The 27,817-nt window shown below is 52.2% G+C and overlaps 1 protein-coding gene across 1 annotated transcript; it reads left to right on the top strand.

Moving 5' to 3' along the window:
• Nucleotides 1-151: 151 nt before the first annotated feature.
• PLXDC1 (plexin domain containing 1) lies at nt 152-22,880 on the top strand. The gene is made up of 14 exons (XM_052785371.1): nt 152-334; nt 1,991-2,139; nt 5,240-5,383; nt 5,759-5,828; nt 6,205-6,327; nt 6,713-6,831; nt 7,038-7,137; nt 9,058-9,153; nt 11,211-11,292; nt 13,630-13,690; nt 14,606-14,741; nt 16,348-16,383; nt 17,548-17,708; nt 18,901-22,880. Exons 1-14 carry the CDS (start codon nt 262-264, stop codon nt 19,018-19,020), a joined length of 1,470 nt encoding a protein of 489 aa, XP_052641331.1. The 5' UTR covers nt 152-261; the 3' UTR covers nt 19,021-22,880.
• The last annotated feature ends 4,937 nt before the right edge of the window (nt 22,881-27,817 follow it).

Below are 27,817 nucleotides of genomic sequence, written 5' to 3'. Positions count from 1 at the left end.
CAAGATCGGGGCAGCCACCGGGGGGGGGTGTGTGAAGGAGGGGGGGGGTCCTCCCGCCGGCTCCATCCCCACCCCCGGCTCCATCCCCACCCCCCCGGCCCCACCCCCGGCCCCACCCCCGGCTCCCGCCCGGGTTCCCGCTCCCGCTCCCGCTCCGTGCGCGGTTCCCCGGGGGTGTCGGCCCATGGCGGGGCGCTGAGCCCCCCCCCTCGCCCCAGCAGAGCCGGGGCCGAGTGGAGCCCCGCCGCCGCCCCCCCCACCATGCGCTGGGGGGGCCTGATCCTGCTCTGCCTGCTGCGTGGGGTGCTGGGCGCGCCGGGCCCGTGGGGTGCAGGTAGGGGGGCCGGGGAGCTGGGGTAGGGGGGGGGGGGGGCGGTGGGTGAGCTCTGGGGTCGGGGGGGACCCCGGGAACGGGGGGTCCCGGGTGCGCAGCGCCGTGCACGGCCCCGGGGGGGGTTGCTGTGGCCGTGGTCCTGCGTGGCCGTGGGCAGCGGGAGGTGTCTCGCTTTGCCCGGGTCTCCCCCCCGCCCCCGGTACCGCGGTCCGTGGAGCGGGCTGCGCTTTGGGGGTGTCTTGTGCCCCCCCCCTCGGGCACGCAGGTGCGTGTCGTGCACCCACAGCAGCCACCCGTGGCGTGGGACCTGCCGTGGGGGTCCCCCTCCCTGCCCCGCCTGCCCCAGCATCTCCACGGCAAAGGTGCTGGCACCGTGGGGTGCCTGGACCCCCCAGCTGTGCGGGGCAGCCCTGGGGTGGAGGGGAGCCGCCAGGGTGCCCCCACCCAGGATTCCCCCACCCGTGGCACAGCTGGTGCTGGCCTGGCTGTGGGTGCAGCTGCCCAGTGAGATTTTGGGGAGGACACCGGAGCCTCCGTGGGGGGCTCGTTAGAGCCCTGCCAAGCGGAACAGGCTCGGCTCCCCCGAGCACCTCAGACCTCCCAGCAGCAGCGAGGGGCTCGGGCCCCCCCAGTACCCTCAGGGAAGGTGAGCGTGACCCCCAACCACAGAGCCCCTTTCCCCAATCCGTAGGTAGTGGGGTACATCCCGCCGGCTGCCTGCTCCTGCCAGCTCAGCCCTGCTCCCCCCTGCCTCAGTTTCCCCTCCTGGAGGCACTGGGAACAGAAACCAGCCCCATGGGACAGCTCAGGAGGGGACCAGGAGCTCGTTAGGCAGCAATTAGCTCCCTCTCCCCAGGGGTGAAGGCAGGAGTCCTCTCCTAAGGGCGAGAGGAGCAGCCCACGGCCCCGCCGGGTGTTTTTGCTGTCCCGCTCACTGGGGACAGACGTCCTGGCTCTGTCCCTGCCCGTGGGCGAGCGTGTGCCGTCCGCACCGCCTCCGCCCGTGCCAAGCTGCCAGGAAATCTCATGAGTCTCTGCAGATTTGGTCCCAAATGGCTTTTTCATCCCCCCTTCCCAGTTCTGCGCTGTGTTTCCGGACTCTGCTCGCTCCCTGGGGCTGGAGCCGGGCAGGGAGACACGCGGCAGGAGGGGACAAGGGACACGTTTCTTTTGGAGATCAATGCTTGGAGTCTGCCCCAGCACCCGGACCCCATACCAGCCCGGAGGAGAGGACCGATGGCTGGGGACATGGAGTACACGATGCTGGTGCCCCATTGCTGAAGCTGCATCTTCCCCATCCCCGGGGCCTTGCGCTCCTCCCCGCACCCTAGTGTGTGCGGGGTGTGAGCTGAGCTGGGCGGGGGGGGTTGTAGGCGTTTTGCCTCCTTTGCCCCCTCCATCGCAGCTCTCCTCCCCTGGCCGTGGGTGTCTGTCACCCATCCCCGCACCCTGTAGTCATCCCTGACCCGAGAAGCCCCTGCCGGCATCTCCATCATTGCAGTGATGCTGCTTCTCAGGGCTGAGACCCTCCCTAAACTCGTATCACCTAAGCAGAAGCTGCCTTGCTGGGGGAGAGAGCTGATCCCAGCCCGTAGGTGGGTGCCCTCCCAGCATGGGACCCCACTGACCCATCCCTGTGCCCTCCCCCCCCCCCAGGACATCACCCCGGGAGCCCGGCAGCGGGCGAAGGGCGACGGAGAACCCGGGAGACCTTGCCGGGAACCGAGGGGACCCGCATCAGCCAGGACCTGGTGGGGGGCAGCCTGGCCATCGACACGCTGCCGGCCAACGAGACACGGATCGTGGTGAGTCGGGGCCCCCGCCGCTGCCGTCGCCGCCTGCCCTGAGGCAGGATCCGGCCAGTGCCTGACCACCGAGAGCTATTTCCAGGCTGGGCAGGGAGCTGGTGGAGACGGTGGTGGAGACGCTCTGATTTAATGCGTGGGGCCAGATCCCGGCAGCCCGGAGGGTAATTACAGGCCAGTGCAGAGGCGGCCGTGCCCTGGGGATCGCTCCGAGCCCTCCAGCCATCCCTGTCTGCGAGCCCTGCCACGTCCTGGGGCCATCCCTGGTCTGAAGAGCCAGGGATGCTTTGCTTGCCACGATGCCACGTGTGCAGCGAGGATGATGCTGCCGAGGTTATCGGAGCCGAGCGGGCTTGAGGCGGTGCTGGGGCGAAGTGGCTGTGTGGGAAGCAGGGGGGGGTCTCTGGCGAGGGATGGCAGCAGCCTGCAGCGCTGCTAACAAACTCACGTAGCAGCAGTGTCACCTCCTGGGACATCTCACTTGGTTCTCACATCCCGGCTGTGCCTAATTACCCGTCCTCAATTAGCTCCAGGTTATTTGTGGCGGGGCTGTGTGTCCGTTGGCTCTGAGGTCTCCAGGGTGGGGGGGATGCGTGGCTGTGGCTGAGGGTGGTTTCTGGTGGAGGACGCACCGGCCGTGGTGACTTGTCCTGGTGTTTTTGCTGGCAGCTGGTTGTGGATTTGGTGGAATTAGTGCCCCCGTGGCACGGCGGGCAGGGGGGAAACAGCTGTGGCTGTTTCCACTCTGCTCAAGCTCCAGCATGGCCTCGCTTGCTGACCTTTGGGGATGGAGAGGGGCCAGAAGCCAGAAAAGTCCCTGATGTGGAAGCCTTGAAAAAAAACCCCAAACCAGCCCAAAACCACCACTGGCCACCACAGCATTTAGAGACGCTGGGAAGCCACAGGGAGGGTGTGATGGTGCTTGTGGTTCCCAGGAGGAAAAAGCAGCAATTTCCTGGGGCTCGGCGCTGTCGGGGGACGAGGGGTGTCTGCCCCAAGAGTGGGGCCACGTTTGAGGTCAGGGACGCTGCTCCTCTGCACATCGCTGTATCTCGCCGTGTCCGACCCGCAGAAGGTGTGATCCTACCTTGGGAGGTGCCAGCTTGGGGTCTGGAGGGGTTTCCCCTCTTTCCCCCCCCCAAAATGTTCCAGGTTTGTGGTGCAGAGGGGCAGCTGTGGACCCAAAGGATGAAGAGGGGTGTGATGCCGGGCAATGCCGCCGTCCCTCCCTGAGCTCTGCCCCACGGCAGCTGCGCTCCCCGCTTATTCGTGTGTCTAAAACCTTCCCTCTCTTAATTCCTGCTGTAACCAAAGCAAGGTGACAGATTAGGACATCCTAATGAGTCAGCGATGAGGTCAGGAGCTCGGCAGCCAGCTCCTCCGTGCTCCCAGCCCTGCTTATTTCCCCCCCTCTGGTTTATTTGGAACTCATTGGGAAGGCATGGAGGGGGACGAGGGCACGGGAGGTTTTGTCATTTGTCACCCAGCGGTGACCTGTCCCTGCATCCCAGGGGGTTTCCAAAGCCTTTGCATGGGGAGGTGTGTGCTGGGATGCCGCAGGTACCACCACAGCTTTCCCTGTGCCTCAGTTTCCCCATCCATAGGGAAGGGACGATTCCTGGCAAGAAGGGGCTATAATTGCCGTAGAGAAGAGGTAAGAAAGTTTTCCCTGGAGTCAGGGCTTACAGAGGAGGCAGAGGAGCGCAACGGCTCTCCCTGAACTTCGCTGACGCAGAAAAAATTACATGTTGCAGGATTTTTCTAATAGCATTTTATTCCTTATGACTCCCGCTGACCTGCAATAGTTCTCTGGGGAATAACACAGGGCTGTTCAAAGCGGGGGGGCTTTGCTTTCTCTTTTTTACCCCTGCCGACCCATTAAATCCTGGGCTGACGGTTCCTTCCCTGCCTCCGGCACCCAAGTTTGTGCGCAGGGAGCAGGTCTGGGAGCGGGTCCCGGGGTCAGCCGGGGTGGAGGGACCCGCAGGCAGGGGGTCTGGGGGGAAGATGCTGGGGGCGAGGGGGGCCGGGGGTCAGAGAGGTCTGAGCGGCAGAAGCTCAGCAGACTGGGACGAGCGGCGAGCGTGGCGGCACGCCAGGCGCTGGCGCGGAGCAGCGGAGCAGCGCTTTCCCAAGAAAAATGAAGATGCTTCGCGTCCCCTGCCCGGCGTGAACCGGCCTCCCCTGACAGGCGACGGCTCCCAGCTGTGTCCCCGGCTGGCCGCACGTCGAAGCCTGTCGGAGAGGCTCGGTGGAGCCGGCGTGGCCAGGGCACGGGCTGTGCAGGGCTGGCTGTGCCCCGGGAAATTGCCTGCTCTGCCGGTGTCCCCCCAAGAAGCCGCCGCAGAGCCTCGTGTGCAGGTTCCTGGCAAGGATGTGCGTCCTTCGACAGGTCCCTGACCGGTTGGAGATGGCTCTTGGCAGAGTTGCTGCGTGGTCTGTGCTTTGGTCTGCTGGGGAGAGGGGGCTTGGGGAGCCTGGGGGTGCTCTGGTGGCATGGGCAGGCTGGGGGGGGCGATGCCCGGGGTCCCTCTCCTGTCTCTGGGTGAGAATAGTAAGGGGGGATCTGATCACTCACGCAGAGCCATGCCCCATCCCACTCTCCGGGGATGTCACCCAGGAGAGCAGCCCGAGCCCCGCTCCCCTCGCCGTGTCCCCCGTCCTCAGCCCCTCGCTTCTGCTCGGCTGCTTTCCCCGAGCCGCCTGTTCCAAGGTTAATCATTTCCTCCGGGCTTCCATGTCTTCAGTTGTTTGCTTCGCTTCTAGTGGTCACTTTAGCTGTAACTTCCAGCCCCTGGCTCCGGAACAGGATATTTTCCTCCCAGGAAGGTTGCATCTGCTTTGCCGAAGTCTCTCGTGAGTCATGTCTCTCTCTCGCCAGCCAGCCCGTCCTCTCTGCGCTCAGTCAGTCTCGTGGGTCTTCTCTGCACCTTCTCCAACTGCTCAGCATCCTTTGCTGGCTTCGCGTGGGGTTCTGCTGTGCTGGTTTTGTTGCCGAGATCAGGTCCCGGCTGCTCTGAGCCATGCCTGGGGGTTTGCAACTCCACGGAGCAAGCTGGTTAACACCGTCCCCTGTCACCCCATCCCTCCCCGGCTGCAGGAGGACAACCACAGCTACTACGTGTCGCGGATCTACGGGCCGGGGGACGCCCGTCTGAGAGGGCTGTGGGTCGACATGGCAGCGGCCAACAGGAGCCAAGTGAAGATCCACGGGATCCTCTCCAACACGCACCGGCAAGCCTCGGTGAGCCCGCGGGGCTGTTCCGCTGCCGGGGGTGTCCCCCGCGTCTCCTCTCCCAGCCGGGGATTTCCCGAGGGTGGCACCTCGCCCCGGGACGGCAGCATCATCCCTTCCACGTCCCTGTGACACGCCAAGGCTTGGGAAGCGTTTAGCCTCCCCCAGCCCCAGTCTGGGGCTGAAGCGGATGATCTGTGGGGACCGGGCACCCGCAGGACCCCCGCTCCCATCCCTCTCCCACCTCTCCAGGCACCGGCACCGGGAGCTTGCTCCAAGCCAAGGCAGAGCCGGTGCCGGTGGGCACAGACCCGTCCCCCCGCATCCCCAGCAGGCATTTTTCCAAGGGTTGAACGCGGTTCTCACCCCATCTCCCTCCCACAGAGACTCGTCCTCTCCTTTGACTTCCCCTTCTACGGCCACCTCCTGCGGCAGGTCACGATAGCGACGGGCGGTGAGTCGGGATGGGATGGGATGGGATGCCCGCGCTCGGTTGGCATTCCCCGCGGTGGGAGGGCTGGACACGGCTCTGGTGCTGGCTCTAACCTCACCCCCCGTCCCTGAGCCCCAGGGAGCTCAGACAGAGAAGGGGCTGCAGCCCTTCTAGCTTTCTCCCTGTACCCCAAATCTAACCCCTGCCCTGCTGCTGGTGCTCAGGACGTCGGGTGCTGCTGGTGCCTCGGTTTCTGCACCAGTTGAGGGGATGCTGGGGGTAAAAAAAAAAGGATGGGTGAGCTAGGACAGGGTGGTGGGAGGTCAGAAAGAGGGAGGAAGCATCCCGGGGCAGTGGAGAGGAACGTGCAGTGCTTCACCCTCCTCTGCTCGCTCAGGTTTTATCTTCATGGGGGATGTCATCCACCGAATGCTCACGGCCACGCAGTACGTCGCACCCCTCATGGCCAACTTCAACCCCAGCTACTCCCGCAATTCCACCGTCCAGTACCTGGACAACGGTGAGCCCTGCTCCGGCCGACCCTCGTGCAAGCTGTGGCGGCTGCCGTACGTGCAGAGCAGCAGGCGGCCTGCCTGCCTGCTCCTTCCTCGTAAAATTGGGCAAAACTCAGCGCTCTGGAGTGAATAGAGGGGCCGGAGCCAGGTGGGGGTGTGGGGAAGGGGAGCCCAGGGCAGCAGGGGCTGTTCAGTGCCTGGGGGGGGTTTGGGGGGGGGGTGGCAGGGATGTTTGGCAGGGGCTCGTTCATGGGTCTGCTTAGAGCGAAGCGCTGGGTGTTGGGGGATGAGATGCCTTGGAGCTTCGCCGACGGAAGAGAGCCGGTCAGGCTGTTGAGATGCGGAGCAAGGAGAGATGAGAGGACTGATCCGCTCTGGTCTCTCCCCCAGGGACAGTTTTTGTGGTGCAGTGGGACAAGGTCTATCTTCAAGGGAAGGAGGACATGGGCAGCTTCACCTTCCAGGCAGCCCTGCACAGCACTGGGAGAATCGTCTTTGGGTACAAGGAGGTGAGAGGTGTTTCTGCTGGGGTAGGCACGGCAGGAGGGTCCCTGCAGGGGATCCCCGTGGGTCTGGGAGGAGATTTGATGTTACAAGTGTTCACACGCTGAGTCTGGGCATTCCCAGTGCCACCAAAGCGCTGGCGACTTCTGCAGCAGCACCAGTAGCCCAGGGCAGGGCTGGAGTCCATCACGTCCTCTCTCCCCGGCTGCAGATCCCCGTGCCGGTCCTACAGATCAGTGCCACCCAGCACCCCGTGAAAGCTGGCCTCTCCGACGCCTTCATGATCCTCAACCCATCTCCCGATGTGCCTGGTGAGTGGCTGCGCTCGAGGAATTGGGGGAGGCGGCTGCTGGGGCAGGGAAGCAGCGGATCCCGCAGGGATGCCAAGGCTCCCCTGGCATCGCGGCTGGGAGAGGGGGCAGATGGGGAAGGAGAGGTGAGACGTCCTCGTCTTTGGGCACTTGAAGATACAAGGAGGCACTGCTTGGATTCACGGTGGGCAGCGAGGGAGCGTGAGGAGGCACGTGGGGCTCGGCTGCAGGGATGCCCCTCGTGTCCCACATCCCTGGGTGCATCTCTCCCCGGGTGCCTCTCTCTCCATGGCCAAGACCATCGCGCAGCCTTGTGCTCTGGGTGGCCCCAGCCCACGGATGCTGTGTGCTTTGGCGAGGCGATGCAGGCAAAAGAGCTTCGTGCTTCTCGCCCAGCGTGTTCCAAATGGCTGTGAGCAGCCAAGCTATCGCTTCCCTGATTCCAGCTGATGAGGAGGAGGGGAAGAACAATTGCAAACGAGACTGCAGATGGATGAGAGGCTTGGGGGGTGCTGGGTGCCCCGTTCCTATAGGCATGGGGGTTTAGGGGAGCCTACAAGCTGCACCGCTGCTGCTCTGGACTGTCCTTGAATGCATATCATGGCATGGGTGCTGCATGGCTGCTGCGGGCAGGGCTGGGATCTGCACCTGTGTCAGCAGGACATGGGGACAGCTACATACGTGTCCGCATGCTTATTCCACACGTGCCGTGGGCTCCAGGCGTGGGCTGAGCTCGCCGAAAAGGCTCTTCCAGCCTCTCCCGTCCCCTCTTGTCATGAGGAGCCCAACCTCGCTCCTGCCTCCCCGCGCTGCACCCGGTGCGGTTGCTTTTCCTTGTTATTTATGGAGCCTGCCATCTGGCCCTCATTTATTACCCGTTTACAACAGTTTGTGTAAAAACCTCGGCCAGGCTGGATGGAGCCTCCCCTCCCCGCCCCGCCAGCCTGCCTCTCGCCGGGCTGGTGCCCTCCATCCATCCCCATGGGCTTGCTGACCCCTGCCTGTACCTCCTGCCTGCCCCGGGGGTGTGAGGGGAAGCCTGGAGGGAGAAGAAATGCAAGAACTGGGCACGGAAAAAAAGCTAATGAGGTGAAGAAACAAGGCTTGAAGGGAAGGAGAGGAGAGGGGGTAGGAGGGAAGAGCATTCCATCCTGCTCATCCGCTGGTCTCCAAGTGCGGAGCAGAGGGGTGAGGAGCCGCGGCCGTGCTGGAAGGACAGGTTTGATTATCCCCGCAGATAAGCGTGATGCCAGAGAAGCATCTTGGCTGGCATCACCATGTGAATTAGTGGCAGACTTTGGGAGAAAATTTGGGAGAAGCCTGAATCCAAGATAGACCCCTCTGGCCCCCAGGATGACGGGGAGAGAGAAGGAAGGGGGCAAGGCGTGAGGGAGGTGGGGGGGAAGGAGGAGGCTTTGGGGGGGAAGGCGGCTGCAGAGCGGGAGCCCGGGGAGCGGTGCGGAGCTCCGGGCGAGCGCTGCACTCGGGGGAGGCTCGCAGCCCCGTGAGTCACTGACGAGCAATGTGTTGTGCAGCTTCATGTTTGTTTAGAGCGATGTAGGACTGGACCACATCCATCTCGGGAGTCTCTGGTCGGGGAGAGGGGGACAGAGAGCTCCAAGCTCCTCCTAGAAAAACAGGGAAGAGGAGATCTGTGCCCTGACACCCTTCTTCCCCACCAGCACCTCCCACATTGCTTCTCCTGCAGCCTGACAGCCTCCCTACACTGTCCTCTCCCACGGGAATGACCCCAAGACCTGGGGCCACCTTTGCCTTTCAGCTGGGAGTCAGCAGCAGCAGCCCCAGAAGCTTTCCCCGCACGCACCGGGATTCACGTGTAGGGTAGACCCCTTCGCAGGATGGGGAAGGGCACGCAAGGTGGGCTTGCGGCCGGTCTAAAGCCAAGGCTCCATGTTTCAGAGTCCCGCCGTCGGACCATCTACGAATATCATCGCGTGGAGCTGGACACCAGCAAGATCACCAACATGTCAGCCGTGGAGTTCACCCCGCTGCCCAGTAAGTCGGACAGGCTGGCGCGGTGCCTCGGAGCGTGTTTCCCTCCCGTGGTTTCACCCAGCAACTACGACAGCCTCCGATTTACAGCCAAAGGGGGAAGCCAAGGCTGGAGGAGGCAGGTTCAGTGGGTACTGGAAGGGTGCGTGGCTGCCGTCCGTCACCCGACGGTTGAGACCCTACTGTGCACCGGAGCCATGGAGGGAGGGGGTGCTATCGGCCAGGGTACAGCTCGCCCCTGCTCTGGGGTCCCCCAGTCACTCTGCCTTTGTGAGAAGGTCTGTACGTGGCTGTCACTGAACGTCTCGTACGTACAGCCCTGTCTGGATTTACCAGCTCAGAGTTAACCTCAGCCAACGGCAAATCCCACGTGTGTGCCAGCCTGGCTGTGCCGTAGCTGAGACGGGATGCAGCAAAGCTCGGCTGGCATGGGAGAAGCTGATAAAGGAGGGATCTGCAGGCAATTACACCTTACCTGATTTTCTCAGCACTCCCCAACTAAGTGACGAGAGCAGTGGTGCCAGCCACGATGTCCCTGGGAGCGATGTGCTATGGTCCCAAGCTGCGCTCCATGCTGCTCTGCCAGCACCCTTCCTTGTGCGCAGCTGAGCTGATGGCTCTTGTTGCTCACCAGTAGAAGCCCTCTCACCCCGGTACTTTAATTCCTTATTTCCTGCACTGACAGCTCTTCCCACCTCTCCAGCCACTGAAACTCCTTCTCTTTGCTCCATAAGCTGCAGCTAATTTTTCTGGACACTGGTTCACTTCAGGTCTGTCTATGAGACATTTTCTACGCCTCCACACTCAGATGAAATTTCTTAAGGATCCTGTTAAATAGATACATTTTTAGTGTTCAGATCCAAGGACACATGCGCACGAGGGAAAGTCATCATGCGGTCCGTAAATACAGAGCGGAGAGTAAATCTGTCATGAAGATACCAAGGTTATGCATTTAAACGGTCTCCCCGGGGTATTTTATGACAATTTTAACAGCGGGCAGGGTTACTGCAAAGCAGATCATAAATAAGCATTCTGCAATAATTCTATTTTTTCTCCTTAAGACTTGTTATTTTGTTTTTCCCCAGCAGCTAGGGTAGCTGAGAGCAAGATCTTCAAAGGAGCCACAGAGCTAGAGAGAACTAGACTCCCCTTTTTCTTCTGGGGGTTCAATTTTCAGCCTTATTCAGGTCAGAAGTGGATGAACTGGGTTAGCCTCTGCCTCTTCTCCAGAGGTCCTTGCTTGCTCGCTGCCTCCACATGGCAGCCTGCTCAGGAAAAGCTCAGGACGGGAAAGCGGAGGAGGTCAGGACTGGAGGACACCAGAGAAGTGTGGGCAGCCCAGGTCTGGGGTAGCAGCAGCGGTGAGTTTGCTCAAGTGCGAGGGGCAGAACGGGGAGCGCCTGGATGGAGAAGTGCCGGAGTGTCTGGGTCAGGACGGAGGGGTGCCAGGCGTCCCCGGTGCGATGGGGATGCTGCTGCCTCTCGGGATCCTGTGAACCTCCGGTGTTCTGCCTTCATCACTCGGTATTTCACAGCACCAGATCAGCTCTCGGCTCTGTCTTCGCAGGCTGTCAGGGACTCCCGAGGGGCTTGTTAAAACTGCTGGTTTCCTTGACTCTTTTTGCAGACGAGACCTCTTGGTCGTCTTTTCTAGACAGGGTGACAAGCAAATGATGGTAGTCTACGAGCAGCTACTCCTCTCCAGTGTGGAGGTATTCTTGCAGAATTACTTAGTGTGGACATAGCAATGGAGGGTTAACCTGTGTTGCTTCCTTCCATCTGAGAAACACCCTCTGTACACTAAGAAATGGCATAAATCTCGGATGTGGTTTAATTCCCAGCTAAACAGAATGGGAGGATGTTTACAGATGGACTGTGAGTCCACTCCTGCTAGAAAGGTGCTGCCTTGTCCTGCAGGTCCATTGCAGAGAGAGGTTGGGTTAGAGACTCATCTGTTGATGCTCTGGTTCTACCCATGCCACCAGCTTTCAGCAGATGCTCCCTTGTGCCCGTGCAGATGCTGGCGCATCGCTGGTACGTCTCTCCTCTCTCTTTTACAGCTTGTCTCCAGCATCAGAGCTGTGAAATGTGTGTGACCTCGGAGCTGACCTTCAACTGCAGCTGGTGTCATGTCCTGCAGAGGTAGCTGGGATGAGTTTCCTTCCCACCTCTTCTCTTGCTAATGTTTCTATAGCTGGGAGAGCAAGTGCAACTCCAGGTCTGATGCCTGTATCAGTGTTGCTGGTTTTTTATTATTATTTTCATTTTTTTGCTGGGGTTTTTTTTGTTGCTTTTTGGTTTAGTTAGGCTGCTGCTCTCGTAGTCTCAGAGCCAGGGTTAAGTGGTGGTCTGATCTCCAATTACATGCCATTGAAAGGAGACATTTCCTGAGGCTGGGGGTTTTGGGGCTGATGTTTCAATGCAGCAGCTGGAACAAGTTGAGACCAGAAGCAAGACTCACATTTTTGTTAGTGAGATTAAATGAGGGGGAAACTTATCCTGACTTAGGCTGTGATTTCAGACAGAAGAGAAGTGCAGGGCAGGGAGGCTGGGACAGGCTCAAGCCTGAAGGACGACAGGTAGGTCACAGAGCCCGGGATGCTCATCAGCTCCCCAGCTGCGGGGGACATGCCCTCCTTGTCGTGGACAAGACACAGCAAGGGTGGGGGGCACTTGCTGCTTTTTGGGGGGTAAATGGAGGATCTGGGGGGACGGGGCTGGCCTCGCTGCAGTCCCAGCCGTGCAGCAGTCCTGCTCTGTGCTCTCCTTCAGCTCAAGCAGTGCGATACAGAGCATGGGAGAGTTTAATGAGATTTTGCTGAAATATTTATTTAGAACTAGTGGCAGGGGAGAGGACCCAGTAACACAGATCCTCACATGTGGCACGGGGACAGCCGTGCTTGGGAAATGCCCGGCTCTCCCAGGAAGGTGTGCTGGCTCGCTCCCTTCCCCAGCCGCCTCCTGCAAGAGCTCGCCCCGGCATCGCTCGCAGGGCACCTTCATTCCTCCTTTCTGTAGCCCTTCTCTCGATACGCTCAAGACTTACACCCTTTCCTTACAGGCAGCAATTTCAGCAAGGTATGAGGAGGGCAGCTGGGACAGGGAAAGATCCTGAGACATCAGCAAAGCGACCCTATAAATCAGCGTTGATTCACTGCCTTTCAGTGGGCTGGAATACAGCCCGAGCCAGGGGAACATCATTTTTCAAAGACAGTTGCTCAGTGGTGGCTTCAGATCAGAGAATATTATCTTCTCGCAGCTGAGAGATGCGTGAAACCAGATGTGGCTTTGGTAGCAAAACCAAGCTTGGGATACAGTGGCTTAGTCTGGATCTTGTTTGGGCTGAAACCCCAGGGTTCAAGGACTTCGTCATTCTGCTTATTCCAAATTCACGGTGTTTGCAAACTCCATCTTCCAAAATCCAAGTCGCTGTTGCTGATGTTTGCTCTTATCACTTATAGTACGGTGACTTCTTGATGTGTTGGCTAAAAGCCATGCTTCCTGCAGCTGTAACTGCGTATCGGCAGCTCGGTCCTGAAGAGCTTAGGTTACAAATGGAAAGTACAAATGGCAAGCGTGGCGGGCCAGAGCAAGCCTACCGCTATCTTGTTGGCTTTCAACCAGGTTGGTTTTGCAAAGCCAACATGATCTTTCCCGAGGAAGTTGGTAGGGTGGCTTCCAGGGTTTGAGCTTATATCCTGAGTCCAGCTCAGTGATTTAACCCCCGAGTCCTCCTAGCTCTCTTCTGGACAGTGGAGTTTGTATTTTTGCTTTTGCTGAGCCTGTAATTGTTACAGGAACTGTACTTTAAGCAAAGATCTCGGTGACTCAGCAGGACCCAAAGTTCTTTGTGGCTTCTCCTCTTTTGCTGGTTGGTAGTTGGGTAAATTAGTGCTTGTATGAGCTGAACCCCTGATTCATATTTTGGTATCCCCAGAGACTTTCCAAAGGTCAGAGTGCTATTTCATTCCCTCTGTTTCTGTAGAGATTTCTCTAGCTGGTGTTTTCCTGATGCCGTTTATAATTTCTTTAATGTGTTTTTCCTGTGCAGATGTTGCTGGAAAAAAAAAAAGCAAACTTCGTGGAGATCATGGCCTTGCCCTGGCACAGAGTCCAGGGAATGGAAATTCAAACTCAGTCCATATATTTTTTCCTATTTCTCTGCTTCTCTGTTTCCCTTGGAGAAGTAGTGTTGACCCTTTTCCTCCTCTGTGAAGAGGAACATTTGGGTCCTTCCAGCACAGCTGTACTGGAAACCCCATGTCTTTGGAGACTAATTTGTATATAATCTTTCCAGTCCTCAGATACTTGTTTGTCCAAGTATCTGTACACAGCGCCCATCGGGGCAGCATTTGGGAATCTTGGGCAGTTTAGAAATCACTAGCAATGCCACCCACATAGAGTGGGCAAATGAGCATTGTTATTGCTGTGTCTCTCGAGAATGCATCCGCCACAGGTTAATACTGCTTTTCTCCGCAGATGCTCCAGCGGCTTCGACCGATACCGGGAGGAGTGGCTGTCCTACGGCTGTGGCCAGAAGGTGAGACTGAGAGCAGAATCACTTCTCTTAGGTCCTCTGCTAGGAACGATGCTGATCTGCAGAAAAAAAAACAATAGCCATGTCCCAGCTCAAAAAATTCGCCCTCAGCTCCACTTGACCCATGCTGTTCTGGAACAGACTGAGTATCCCTTCAGATATCCCTTTCCCATTACAGCAGGACCACTAATCCACTTGACAGAGGATGTTTGTATGGGAATAGTTAAAAGATGGTCCATCTAATCCAGCATTTGCCTTGCTGGTGTCTTGTTTCTGTGTTGGTTGGTGCTGGATACTCGGTAAAGGTGCAGAGACCTCCATAAGTTACCAAATGGTGCAACTTGAGTACACTGGGATATTTTTTTCTTCACCTTCTGAAGCATGACTCTTACTCATTCTCAAGCATGAAGAAATTAGCCCTTGTGATTTTTTTTTTTTGTCCTTGTTAGCACAATTATCTCCACATTGGATGAACTAGTTTCTTTGTCTCAGAAAGATCAGCTCTAACAAAACATCTGTTTCTGCTTTGAGGTTTTTCTGTTGGTTCCCCCCCCCCCCGAAAACTCAGCTTTGTTCCCTGTTAACCAAGAGGGTTGACTGAGGGAAAAGGAGGTCACAGGACCTATGTGAGGTCATCCAGTGATGCAAGAAGGTCAGACTGTAGGACTTTGCCAGATCGTTGTCATTAGTCCTACTTAAGTGGTTCCCAAACTTTTCCTCCTCTTCTCCAACCTCCAGATCACCCCCCACCACATACTTCTGGCACTTCTGGACCATGTCCCCTGCTTCCACTCCAGTGTTTGAACCCCAAGGGCTCGGTAGCCCTAAGCCTGGGAAGCACAGTCCTCACCACTGGCTCCCTGGCACTCTTGCTGGGGAGGAGTTAGGAAAAGTAGCTGTTCTCCATTTTCTTTCCAGTCAGATGAGAAGACCTGTGAGGATTTAGCAGAAGGCGACCACTATTCAGCACCTCCTGACAGCTCTTTCTCACTGCTGGATGAGGATGTCACCACCTCCACGTCCTCGCTCTTCGTTGACAGCCTCACTACAGAAGGTAGGGGGGGTGAGCAGCCGTGGCGGGGACACCCCATCCTCGACGCTTATCCCTGCAGAGCTCTTTCTCTCCGATGCCTCGTAAAGCCAATTCGTATCCAGATAAATACAATGACAAACCCGTCTTTGAAGCACAGGGCAGGGGTGGGAAGAGAAGGCAGAGGAAAGGAGAAGGAGGAGCAGCCTAAGAGGTGAGACTCGGAGTGGTATGGCAAGGGGTGAGCGGAAACCCTCCGGTGGGACGAGTTTTACGGTTGCACCGCAGCCTTTTTACGCATTTGTGAAGGTCAACGAGCAACTAGTCCCTGGTGGATAGATACCCCAGCGTCATAACAGAGGTTAATACCGTATATAGGGGCTCATGCTTTAATGTGCTTGGTCCTAGCTGGTGACTCAGGGTTGTCAGTGCTCTCAGACTGGCAATAATACAGCATAGGCTTGTAATTGCCCTCTGCTTGGGAATGGTGTTCATTCCAGCATAGGAAAGCTCCACATAAGGACCCGAGTTTCCCCCGAGACACCCATGTTCTAAAGCTTGATAATCCTATTAAGACAGGGCTGGCTCCTCCGATCCTAGCGGCAGGTATCACTTCAATTTTGCTGCTTAATAGTCCCTAACGCAAACTGCTAATTAGAATAAATAGAAAGGAACATTAGTAATTGTCCTTCAGCAATGGGAAGGAGTTGGGGGGGAGGAACAGAGCGCCTGGCTGACAGAGTTGACTTTGAAAGGAGCAATTAAAGGAAGGGGGAGTGTAACACCACCACTGAGATTATTTTCCAACTCATCACCAATTCTTGGAAAAAGAACAAGAGGCTTTCTGTGACATAGTCAAGCATGAAGTTAATTTGTAATCTTGGAAGGAAACAAACAGCCAGCTGCATCAGGCAGCAAACTTTATCTGGAGAAGCACAGCAAAGGAACAAGCGAAGCAAAGGAGTGGACCCACCCCTCTGCATCCTCCCCAGCCAGCCCGGCTCACTGGCTCTGCTCACGGAGATGGCTGTGAACGTGTCTGACTCGCTGGTCGTGTGTCAGCGCTGCAGCTAGCCAATGTGTAAGCCAAGCAGTAAGAATTCTGGATCAGGATTTCAGCTGGACTCGCGAGGGTGATGATGGAGAGCATCAGGACATAAAGCCTTGTACAATATATCCTGGTTCTTCCAGAATGAGATGAAGAATGGAATTGGATTTTGGGGCCCCGTGGAAGACATCTACAGCGTAACATCCCATTGATTTATTTGGGATGTATTGGCAGCATATTGCTGCAAATGCCGTAGTCTGAACACAGACACCCACAAGGGCTGGGGCTCTATCCAGCATTCATTTATTGTTCTGCTTTGCACACTGAGCATATTTAAAGACTGGTTTCCTCAGATGTTTGTGCTCCAGGTGCCACCTTTGTGAAGGAAGACAATAAACCATAAGGCACATGCTTCCACCAAACTCAGAGGTTTAAAACTGTCACTGGGCACGTAAATGCTGTGTAAAAGGTGTGTTCTGTCAGTGGCCCCATTACAGAGGGATGAAGGCGGGTGGGAAGCATGCAGAATATCATAGAAGGCTCCTAACTTTTTTTTTTTTTGCCTTTGTTTTCTTCTTTTAGATGATACGAAGCTCAATCAGTATGCAGGAAGTGAAGGTAAGCCCTTAATCTTCTCTCTGCCTGCTCACATTCATTCCAAGTGAAAACATGTTACACTGAAATCAAATGCACCGGGGAGCTGCGATTAGTCAGCGGGGTGGACAGGTGAAACTGAGATTGCAGGGATGTAATCAAGATAAGACTCCTATTGTTCTTACCCCGATTAATACCATTTCAGGTAGTGAAAAGAGAGTCGGGACCAATCTCTTTTACCCTGATGCTGTTTGCCTACTTTTCCCACTTAGTCCTGTTGTACAAACTAAGGTGATGAGTCTTCTCTTTGCATGTCATTCCCTTTCTTTGCAGTTTTTGCACAGACACAAAGTCCTTTATTCTTTTGAATTGCCCCAGCTGTGCCAAAAGCACTGTAAAATCCAGCTATAAGAAGTGCCCTTAGCCCAGCTCTGCCTTTTTCATCTCTGTTCCTGTGAATCCCCTCTCAGTCTGAGTGTGTTTGTCAGCCCCAAGGGCAGAGAACCGAACTGTTGCTGTAATGCTCTTACTAATTCCAGAGTATGGGAAGGATCTGAGCGCTCTTCACCTGATACCAGGTTTGTAAGAACTGCGGTTGTATGCAAACCACAAGCCCATCCGTCTTACCTGAAAGCAGTTCATGGAAGTTAAACTGGCGAAACTGGGTGCAGGATCACCCTTTGTAGGCATGGGGCCTTTGAAATGCATGATCTTTCCAGTTTCAGCCAAATTGCTCCCCAAATGGCTGGTAATGTCACCGTTAATGTATGCCACACAGACCCTCTGTAGCTCTGTGCAATTGCATATTCATAGCCGAGGACCGAGGGCAAGCTGGAGGGCTGTGGGTAAGACACACTGAGGACCCCGCTCAGCATATGGCTAATGGCTTTCTATCAGAGTGAGCAGCCAATATATAAAGAATATGGATTGGAAGGGGGGGTTACTGCACAGTGGTGGTTTAATCTTTCAAACCAGTTACTGCTATCATCCAAAAAGGATGCTGGAGCTCAGACCACAACTCTCGGGTGCATCTTCCCCTCTTGTTGAGCCTGACAGTAGCAGGCTAAAAGTAAGTTGCTCAGTCGTACGTGCAGAGCTCTGAAAGGTCTTGCCTTGCTTTTCTTTTCTGTCCTTTCTTTTACCAAGGTCTCAGCACAGGTCAAGACTCAACTGAATCTTTTTTTACAGGTATGGGAAGCAGCCTTCCTTCCAAGAAAGCAGGCACCCCGATTCACACAGGTACTATCGTGGGGATCGTTCTGGCTGTGTTGCTCATTGCAACTATTATCCTTGCTGGAATTTACATCAACAGCCACCCCACCTCCAACGCTGCCCTGTTCTTCATTGAGGTGAGTGGAGAACCTTATCCCTGGCTGGTTTTCTCTTACTCTGCTATCAACACAAATCCTAACCTTCCAGAGGAGAGCAGGGAGCCAAGAGAAGAGGAGAGAGGAACTTTAATAGAGTTCATATCCGAGTTTCTTTTCATGGTCCTACAGTCACAGCTAAACTCCCAACCTCCAGTTGATGATGTTTTAAACTTAGGCTCTCTCCCTCCCACACTGTTTTATTTTGCTCCCTTTCACACGCTCCCTTTCACACATTGCCTTTTTTTCCCCCCATGCAACGTTAGACTCTTCCACCTGCTTGCACGAGCAGTCGACACACAGCCTGGTTGGAGGGCTCAGTTGGAGCTATGACATAATTGAGATCGCTGCCTTTTGAATTGCCCAGCTGGATTTTGTTGACTAAAATTGTCAGACGTTACTGATAGATGTCATGCCATCAGCTACTGTGCAAGTGGTGGTGTGAATGCTCTAAATGGAAGATTTTAATTCTCGGAAAGATAGGGGGTCCAGCAATCTCCATCTGCTGTTAAAAGCCAGGAGACCGCTTGGTGTAGGATCCCGAGGCAGTCAGAAGTGGGCTGAATCCTGGCATAGGAGCTGCTGCAGAGGGAGCGAGCAACACTTAGCCCTCAGCCTTTCCTTATCACTCGCTGGCTTTTTCCTAGAGCACTTGTCTTTCCTCCATCTGTCCTGTTTGCAGAGACAGGCTTCAGAGAATTGATCTACATGGCCTCTACCAGTTTAGTACCTGAGCACTTGGCAACGTTTGATGCATTTTATCTACACCCGGCTGAGAAGGGGCAATGCAGTTGACCCCGTTTTGCAGATCGAGAGGAGACACAGAGCTGACTTGCATGTGGTTGCATGGGAAGCCCGTGGCTGTCCTCGGCTGCTACCCCAGGCACAGGCCATCCTTGTTCTGAGGCTGATGTGAGCTTTCACTTAAAGTTTCCATTTCCTCCCCGCTCCCCATTTTAACCTTATTAGTGGGTCAGCTCAGTGAGATCGATGCATTGTAATGAACTCTTCCAAGCACGAAGCAATTTTTTAAAATTTATTTTTATTAATAAGAAGTCAAACTTGCACAAAGACAGCATTGTTTTTGTTTCAGGACCGAGTTTCCAATTTCCCTGCAGGCTTGGTGTGAAAGGCTCTGTCATAGCTTCTGATGAGTCTTTGCTTCTGTCCACAGCGAAGGCCACATCACTGGCCCGCCATGAAATTCCGAAATCACACCAACCATGCAACGTACTCAGAGGTGGAGCCAGCCAGCCAGGAGAAGGAGGGCTTTGTCGAAGCAGAACAGTGCTGAGCGCTTCTCCCCCTGCGTCTCAAACCTCCCATGTCTCAAGTGTTGGAGTCTTCTGTTATTCTATTGCAAAGTCTTTCCCCTCTTGGAACAAGAAACAGCAAGTAGAGGAAAAAGACCCGATGGAGCATTTGAAAAGAATGAGTCAGGGCGATGTGAGGCTGGACTTGCCGGGATTCCTCACGGGACAGCAGAGCTCGCAGCGGCAGCAGTCAGTTGTGACATTGGACTCTGCCTGCCGCCCGGCACCGAAGCCCTGGATGTGGTGGTAGAAAAAAAGCGTAGTCAATTTTTTAGCTTGGCATGGGTTTTTTGTTTTGTGGTTGGGCTTCTCCCCACTGTGTGTGGCTGACCTCTCCCCTCCTCTACCCGGAGTCTTGACAGGGGCAGCAAAGGGGGGGCAAATCTCGGTACGGGCAAAATACACAGTTGCCTCAAGCAGCAGGCTCTTGGGGACAGCAAAATAGATGCTTTTTGCTGCATACTCTGGCTCGGCCTGCACTCAGGAAAGTCGGGCTGGTTGCGTCTGCCCCTCTCCATGGAGAGGCTGGTACTTGGGGGTAGATGCTGTTGGTGGCCCAGGAGGGGTGAGGTTGGCTCCCCAGGGCTCACCTCTCCTCTCCCATCCCCTCTCCCCCAGCTCTGTCCCTTTCTCTGCTCTCCCCTTCACCTTCTTTTGGGGCAGGCGACATTTAATTTTGTCTTCACGGCTGAGAAGCCTTGAGCCCCTGTCTTTTCATCCTGCAGTTGGTCTTCCACCACCGTGGCTTCAACTCCCTGCCCTCTTCTCCTTTCAAAGCAACACCTTCCACCCCCTGCTCCAGAGAAAGGGAAACCTGATCTATTTTAAGGGCAAAACCCTGCAGAGGATTCACCTTCAGGATGTTTGTGACCCAATGGCTCTGATGCACTTTTTGGCATCTAATTAGTTTGCTAAATTACTAATTATGACCCTTTCCCTAAAGGAGACAGAGTGTGAAAAATTCTTAGATTCCTTCAAAATATGTCCTCGTGGCGTGGCCACTAATGCAGCAGGAACAGAGTAGGTTTCGATGGAAGAGGATGGGGACAGAGCACTAGCAAAAGCAGTGTCCTCCCACAGGCTAAATCCTGAAGTAAATCCAAGCTCATTCATGGGCATTTCACATAAATAAGGAGTGAGGGCCTACATGCCTTGATACCGTTGAAAAAAATCTAAAAATCACCTTGTTGGCATCACGGTTTTTAGAGCCTACTCAAGTCAGTGGCATTTTTTCTATTTTTTTATTTTGTTATGTCTGTGATAGGCCCCTGGTCTGGATTTGTACATATATTGTGATTCCAGAATCTGACCCTAACTAAGGGCTTTGACACTAGACCTCTCAGGGTTTTCTACTCCTTCTGTGCAATCAGAATTCAAGACTAATCTGCAGAAATACTCTACCCTACTTCCACAGACACCAGCTGCAGGATTGGGCCCTAAACTGACAAAAGCTTGTATAAAAAGGAGAGTCCAAAGTCCAGTATAAGGTAAAATTTTCTTTCCCCCACCAAAAACAGTCTTGGTTGTATGGGGCTTTTTTTCCTTTTTTTTTTTTTTAATTTTCTCTTGATCCTCAGTTATTTATTCTGATAATCATGTTTGGTGCATATTTTATCCACTGGCTGGTTCAGCTGTCACTGGTGGTGATTACTGCCAAAGGCAGGGTCTGTCTAATTAATGTTTTCCTTCTCATCTGCTGAATTTATATAGCCATTAAAGATAAATATGGATGCTTTGTGGCATTTAGACCCCAGATTATACCTTCTCATACATAGCCACTAGGGAGACTTTTGCTGCATCTTATTATGGCATAAAGGCACCAAAATGCTCAAACGGGGTAAGTCAGACTGAGTCGTGCCAAGTTGTTATGGCCCAGACAGTCTCTCTTTAGACTTATTTTGAAGATAAACTTTATTCCCAAATAAAGTTTCAGCTGGAAGGTTGTTTTTTTCCCCTGTTTCCCTGAAGTAGAAAGAATTCAAAGGGATGCTGTCATCTAGTTTTTGCCCAGGATCTGATCTCCTTTGAAATGGTTATGAGCTGGTAAGGGATTTTCTCTAGATTTAACTCTTTCCAAATAATGGCCTTGTTTTTACTGTTTTTCTGAACCTGCATGCACAGTAACAGCAAGATTTTGGGTACTCCTCTTCCCCTACAGCCCCTAGAAATGCTAGGGAACATCCAAGAGTACTGAAATGCTGCAAATTTAAAAGAAAACAGACTTTAAATAGCATGTAATTGAGATGTATAAATCACTGGTGCATTACTGCAGCCAGGATCTTAGAAGGATTCAGCAGAGGATCAGATACTCAGGTGGAGAATAACAACATCCAAGTGCCATAGCACAGAAATGGCTGAGATATGTAAACCACCTATACTTCAGGGGAGATGCCAAGTTCTGAGTGCCTGGAGTAAAAAAGGCTGCTCTTTTTTTTTTTTTTTTTTTTTTTCTTCCCCCCTTTGAGGAAAGAAACAAACCAAACCAGGCTATTCTGTAGCTGTGCACCAGATGTTTGGTCTGCCTTCTACTGAGGAATATGTTTTGGGTTATTGTCAGGTAGAGCGTTAACAGCTCCAATTCATCATCTCTAAGACCTTGTGGTAGAGTAGATGGAGAAGTTACTGCCCATAGTCATGTGCGTGCTCTGAGGTGAAGGTTTGGATCCACCCAGCATCTCCCACTGCCCAGCCTGGAGAAACAAGGCACTTACATGCTGTGTCTCAAGGAGGACAAAAAAAAACCTCTGTCCTACCTTTTAACATGAGGTCTAGCTCTGGGCACTTGAAGTTCACATCTGGAAAGCTTGAGAGTCAGCAGGGAGCAATCTTTTCTGAATATTCTTTGCACATGGCTTTGTAGTGGAAGAGAAGAGGTTGTCTATTAAATTCCAGAAAGCCCGACGGTAACGTTGCCGATGCCTAGAAGAAAGAGAAAAATGTCTTTACCATCAACAAGTACTGCTCTCATGGTGAAGAGGAGAGGAGAGTCTGGGTGCAAGTGTAATGTTGGCTGCACCAAGTCAAACGCCTCAGGATCGATCCTCCTTTCCTATCTGTGTAACTCTGACTTCAAGATGCCGGTTAATCTTGCTAGTCTCGAGTGCCGAAGCAAGAACATAATGATGGCAACTATGACATAAAGAGAGTTTGATTTTTGCTTTTAATCCTGTGGCTTCTCTAGCCACATCTTGAGGTTTTCCTCTGGATTCTGACGAACCCAGCATTTGGGCTTGCTTCAGAGCAGACTGCAAAATGTACATCTGTATATTGACCTGTATATTTTATAGCTATAAAATGGGCTGGGGCTGTTAGCTGTGCTCAGTCCATCGCTCAGCTGGTTAAAAGAAGATGCAAAACACAAACAACTGCTACAGCTCCTCATTTGTCTTTCCAAGCACCATGCCCTGGTAGTTTGTGGCAACTGCTGAGTGTGTCATTTGGGCTAAGGCAGCTGCCTGTCATCAGGCAGAAAATGACATCACATATCTGCTCCTTGGCCACTCATCTGCGTTCAGCAGTTGGGAAAACAGCACAGGGTTTATCAGAGACCAATGACAGGTTGGTTCTGCTCCTATGAAAGTTGGGGGCTAACCCCCCCATTTTTTACATCAGTGGGAGCACGACCCACATCAAAAAATATTCTCTTAATAACTAAAGGCCTACTTTCCACATACTTGAATTTACAGCACAGCTGGACTATTTTGAGGGACTAAAGGCACTTTAACTGTCTTTTAATGCAATGTATTTACTATGGATTATCTGCATGGAATACAGTCAATATTAAAAAAAAAATCTTCCTTTTGGACTGCTTTGTTTTCAAAATAAAACATGCAAAGAATTATTGGTCATGTTATGTGAACTTCAAAGCAGGATGAGAATTATTTTCATCCTGTATTATTTTAATTGACACTATAAGAATATAAGGATTTTTTTTTAAGGCATCCTTTTCTGTCTTAGTAATAACACATCATTATCAGGAGGTGTTCCCAGGACGCATCTAGGATAAAAACTAATGTAATTGAGGTTTGAATCAAGACTGTAATTTTCTTCTCATTTTATTCTGCTCAGCTTATCTAGAGGTGGGGTTTTTTTGCAGGCTTCTCAACTTGGAACAATTACGTTTGCTTGGCCCATTTGACTTTTTGACAGCAGTCAGATTTAGCGTTTTGATCGCTGCACTAGCACCGAATTATTTCAAAAATGTAAATTGCTTTAAAGGTCATTATCCGAGACCTCTGGGTAGCACCTCCATGTTTACGCTTCCTTCGCTATTGTACATTAAAAGTACGAACAAATCGGCATGCTGCAGTAACTGAAAGGAGATGATGAACTGTAGGAAAAGGCCCATTTTGCAATTAATGACAGATATCAATAGATTGATTCCTGTGGGAGCTTTGATAGCACTGCTTCCATGTGTGTTACACCTTGAGTAGCTGATAAGGGCATAGCGAGAACAAGGACTTGCCTGTAACCCTTTGCATGCACTTACCTTCCAAACTGCTGGATCATGTAGAAATTCCCAAGGCAGCACAAAAAATGGAGCAATTCAGTCCTGCTTCACATCCCTTACAGGAGATTAAGTATGAGCCTCGTTAGAGACATAGCGAGAGAGAAGGATGTTTGGAGCTGTAGTTAACGTACGGGGTTGTGGTCCAGGAGATGCAAGTCTCCAACGGTAAAAGATCTCCTGGTATCTCAGCTGCTCATGTGTAATATGTGAACAATAACACTGCGTTTTGCCTGTGGCTATTTAAATTGTAAACTTCCCAGCCTGGGGCTGTTTCCTAGCATGTATGTGTACTGTTCTTGGCCTTGATTCTGCTCAAGGAGCTAAATGCATAATTTTCTAAGCGTAACTTTGTCCCTGCTGCCCTTCCGAACTGAATGTCACCGTTTTTTATACCTCCTTTCAATGGCTATGACCATGTTGCAATATTGGAAAAAGAAGAAATACATGAGCTTCTTCTCATTTTCCCTTTCACCTTCCCAAGCCCCTCACACCTTGTTCATCCCCGCTTCCCCAGGAGTCTTTTCTACGTTGGGAGAAACTGTGCTAACACAATACAAGCAGCTATAAGTAAATTTAAACATGATAAAAGAATTCTGCTCTCCCAATGCCTTGTTCTATTTTTCTGAGCAGAGATGTAGCAGATATATAATTAGAATATATATATTCTCTCTATTTTTATATATATACACATACATACACAGAGAAGCAAATACTTTATAATATATAAATATGCAAAAATGCCAGCTCTCCTGAACAAATAGTTTTCATACTAAACAACATCCCAGAAACGGGGAAAAAATACTTTATCCATTATGCAAATAAACAAGGGTTTATACCCTGGAAATGCAACTGCAACCTCAGATACAACAGCATGCTGAACCATAATTAATAGCACTGAAAGCAAGTAGGAAGCAGATTGCTACAAAAGGGCTTGTGGGTGGTGGAATAAAATCTCAAATAGATGCACAGCTCTGAATCTGCATTTTACAAGTGCTGTGGAATTAAGCTTTGGTTACGACTGGGAGCAGGGAATTAGAGCTCCCGAAGTCCTCACCTGGCTGTGTATTAAATGTCTTTATGCCTTGGGTTGCCTCGCCTAGAAAGAAAACAGGAATAATTTCCTTTCTCACAAACAAATTGTAAATTTGCTAATATTTGTAAGATACTTACAGATGCTCAGGGGAAAGGTGTTTTCAAGGCAGGGTGGAATTACTTGCTAAGGTGGCTGCAAGCATCATACACATGTCCATCTCAGAAGCTGTTTTTTTCATCTCTTATGCTCACTAAAGGAATTCAGAAATCTTCTCGAGTCAGCTTTAGAGATGAGGAACGGGTGCTGCTGTAGTCAACCTGTCTGACTAGAATACATAAAGCTCGCGCTCGCCACGGCTGGGGTGGGGGGCAGCAGCACTCGCCCAAAGTGGGGCTCGTACAAATCCTGGAACAGGTCTGAGGGAAGTCATGAAGGTGATTATCATGCTGGTTTTTTATTTTCTTCATGAGACAATTTTATAAGTTTGCATAAAATACATTTCTGGCCCATGGATGCGAGAAACAGATTTTTTTGTTGTTACATTCAGCAAAAAGAAATGTATTTTCACACACTACTCTGACACACCAGCTATTTGCCTTAGCCTTGCTCATCCACCTCTCCCAGGAGGCTGCATCCGCCTCCCCATCACCAGGGCTCCACAAAGAGCTAACCGCTGCCTTAAACATCTGTACAATCTGCGGATGAACCTGCTGGGTGCTTGCCAGGACAAAATTCAGCCGGTGCCTGCAGCAAGGGCTATCGGTATTTCAGGCAGGTAGTTCCATAGGAAACTTACAGCGCAACTCTTTTCATCCCTCCATCAGGCTGAATTATAAAATTACTGATCCAAAGGCTATGCTAAAATTGCAGCGACGATGCCACCAGCACCCGTAGGCAGCTGCCTGCCTCACCGGCCCCTGCAGATGTACTTCCCACCCCGCACGCCGCCACGCTTCTGCCAGCCGGGTTTCAAACGGCTCAAGCCGTGTTTCTGCCACCACAAATTACTATCTTAAGCTCCGCGCTACTCTCCCAAATGGCAGATAGGGGACGATTAGGAGGTGGCATCCTGTAGTGTGATAATTATCAGCACGGTTCCCAAAAAAGGCTCGACTAACAGGCTGGATCTAAGGAAGCAGAAAACACCTGCACATTCAGCTACCACGAGAGGATCTCTGCGATAACCTTCATCTCCTCCCACGATTTTCTCAATACAAAAGGATGAGGAAGAACCTGGGAACCCCATTCACGTACTGAAAATTTTCCAAAGGCTGGCGTTTATTTTTCTTTTCCTTTTTACACAACAAATCCTGATTGTTTAGCAAGTAGGTCTTGCTAAGGTCAGAACATGCAGCAATTTTCCTTTCTCTCAGGAAAACTGAGCTAAATTTTGTTGGTCCCCTCCTCAATTTGAACTAAAGTTATAAAAATTGACAGGTGGTTTTGTTACTTTTTTTTAAAACCTGACAAAATCTTCAGCATGTGCTGGCAGAATGCATGTAAAGCCCTTTTCCTCTGCACAAAATATATAACTAATAACAATTCAGGATTGCTGTGATAAAGAAAAAAGAAAGCCTTTTATATTTGTTTGTTTGGGTTTTGTTTGGGTTTTTTTGTTGGTTTTTTTGTAGTACTGAAAAGAGTGGGTTTGCTATTCTTTTAAGAATAATCGTGGGTTTCATGCTCTGTGACAATCTGCACACAAGTACCTACTGGCTTCCTGGTACCTGCTCTTGAGGGTTATTTCCATCACTCCGCTTCGCTGCAGAAGAATTTTTAACTCTGCCAGCCTACAGACCTACAGAATAATAAGAAAACCCAGGGTGAGAATTTCTTAACTCCTTCACCCTTTCTAGCTGACGGAGGTGGGAATAACTCGCCGTGCCTGACTGTCCACAAAGAAATGAAGATCTATAATAGCTCCCACTGTTGGCAAACCAAGTAAGTGATGCCTGGAGGTGTCTGACAGCAATAGAGATGCACGAGTTTGTATGTGAATATCCAAGAAACAGCCTGTGCCATGAGCTTTGTCACTGGGAACACGGGACTGCTCAACACACAGCAGTGAAGAATAAGACAGAAGCCTGAAGCGATCATCAGGTTAATTTCTTTAACATTTATGCTATCCCTCATTATGGCACTTTCTTGGTATTTCCATGCCTCTGTTGCAGGCCGGATTATTTTCCCTCCCCAGACAGGACAGCCGCCTTGGCTTCTGCGGAGTTGCTCTGCAACTTTGAAGAGAATTTGCATCCCTATGGAACCAAGGTTTTTCTTGGTGTTTCTTCAAAGGAATAATAGGGCCTACCAATATGCTCAGCCTGAGAAAACTGATAAGATCATAAAGCAGAGTGGTATTGGCTGCAATAACTTCCTATCTGTTATGAAGCTTCCCATGGCTCAAACGGGTAATTATCTCCATGTTGTGCTGACAGGTTCCCATCTGTTTAGGGCTGAACATTGCATCTTAAAAAGAAGCAGAAAGGAAGAGCACCAGTTACTCTCTGACAGGTTCGCTCAGCTCTTCAGAAAACCAGAGGAACTTGATTTGAGATGCTAATGAATTCTTAGTAATCCACTTCTTTTTTTGTGCTGGTCTCTATTTCTCTGCAAAACTGGAAGGTGGAGAAAAACTGAAGACAGGAAAAATACAAGGAATATTTATAAGGAAGGAGCAGACTGGAAAACCTAGAGACCAGATCCTCAGCTAGGATTTGGCAACTGCAGAGGAACTACTCTGACACGAGGTAAATCTGTAATATCTGATGAAGGATGAACAACATACAAGGGCACAAACCTATACCACCTTTGCATCCACCCCGCTTCCTTGCCTTGCCTCTTCCAATCTTACATTTTCTCCATCCAAAAGTTTAGTGCCATCGTCAGAGGCAGGGAGCAAGAGCTAGGACTCTGCATTCTGCCTCTGGTATCTTCCAAACAACCTTGAGAAAGTCCCTTGGCTCCCCGTGCTTCAGCGTGTTAAGATAAGGCTTACCTCTTCCACAGGGCACATTACACAGCTCTGTGATTTAATGCACGCAAAGCATTTCAAGATCCTTGGTTGAAAGGCATGGTAGGAGGACAGAGCGTTGTTAATTTGTCTCAGCCATGATCACTATCCAAAATGAGATGGAAGACGCAAGGAGAAAATGGCAAGTCCTGGCTTTAAATCCGCTTCTGCCCCACATGCCCTAAACCGAGACACTTATGATCCCAAGAGGAACAAGGACATATG

This window comes from Harpia harpyja, chromosome 4 (genome assembly GCF_026419915.1).
Source record: "Harpia harpyja isolate bHarHar1 chromosome 4, bHarHar1 primary haplotype, whole genome shotgun sequence".
Classification (NCBI taxonomy): Eukaryota; Metazoa; Chordata; class Aves; order Accipitriformes; family Accipitridae; genus Harpia; species Harpia harpyja.
Note: the sequence above shows the minus strand (reverse complement) of the source record. Positions and strands in the feature narration are given on the sequence as shown.

What these genes read in the sequence shown, in the direction of transcription:
- PLXDC1 (XM_052785371.1), top strand. Translation starts at nt 262, where the DNA reads ATGCGCTGGGGGGGCCTGATCCTGCTCTGCCTGCTGCGTGGGGTGCTG. An exon ending in TCGTCTTTGGGTACAAGGAG is followed by an intron (nt 6,832 to 7,037) that starts GTGAGAGGTGTT and finishes CCCCGGCTGCAG; the next exon opens with ATCCCCGTGCCGGTCCTACA. An exon ending in CTGCCCTGTTCTTCATTGAG is followed by an intron (nt 17,709 to 18,900) that starts GTGAGTGGAGAA and finishes TTCTGTCCACAG; the next exon opens with CGAAGGCCACATCACTGGCC.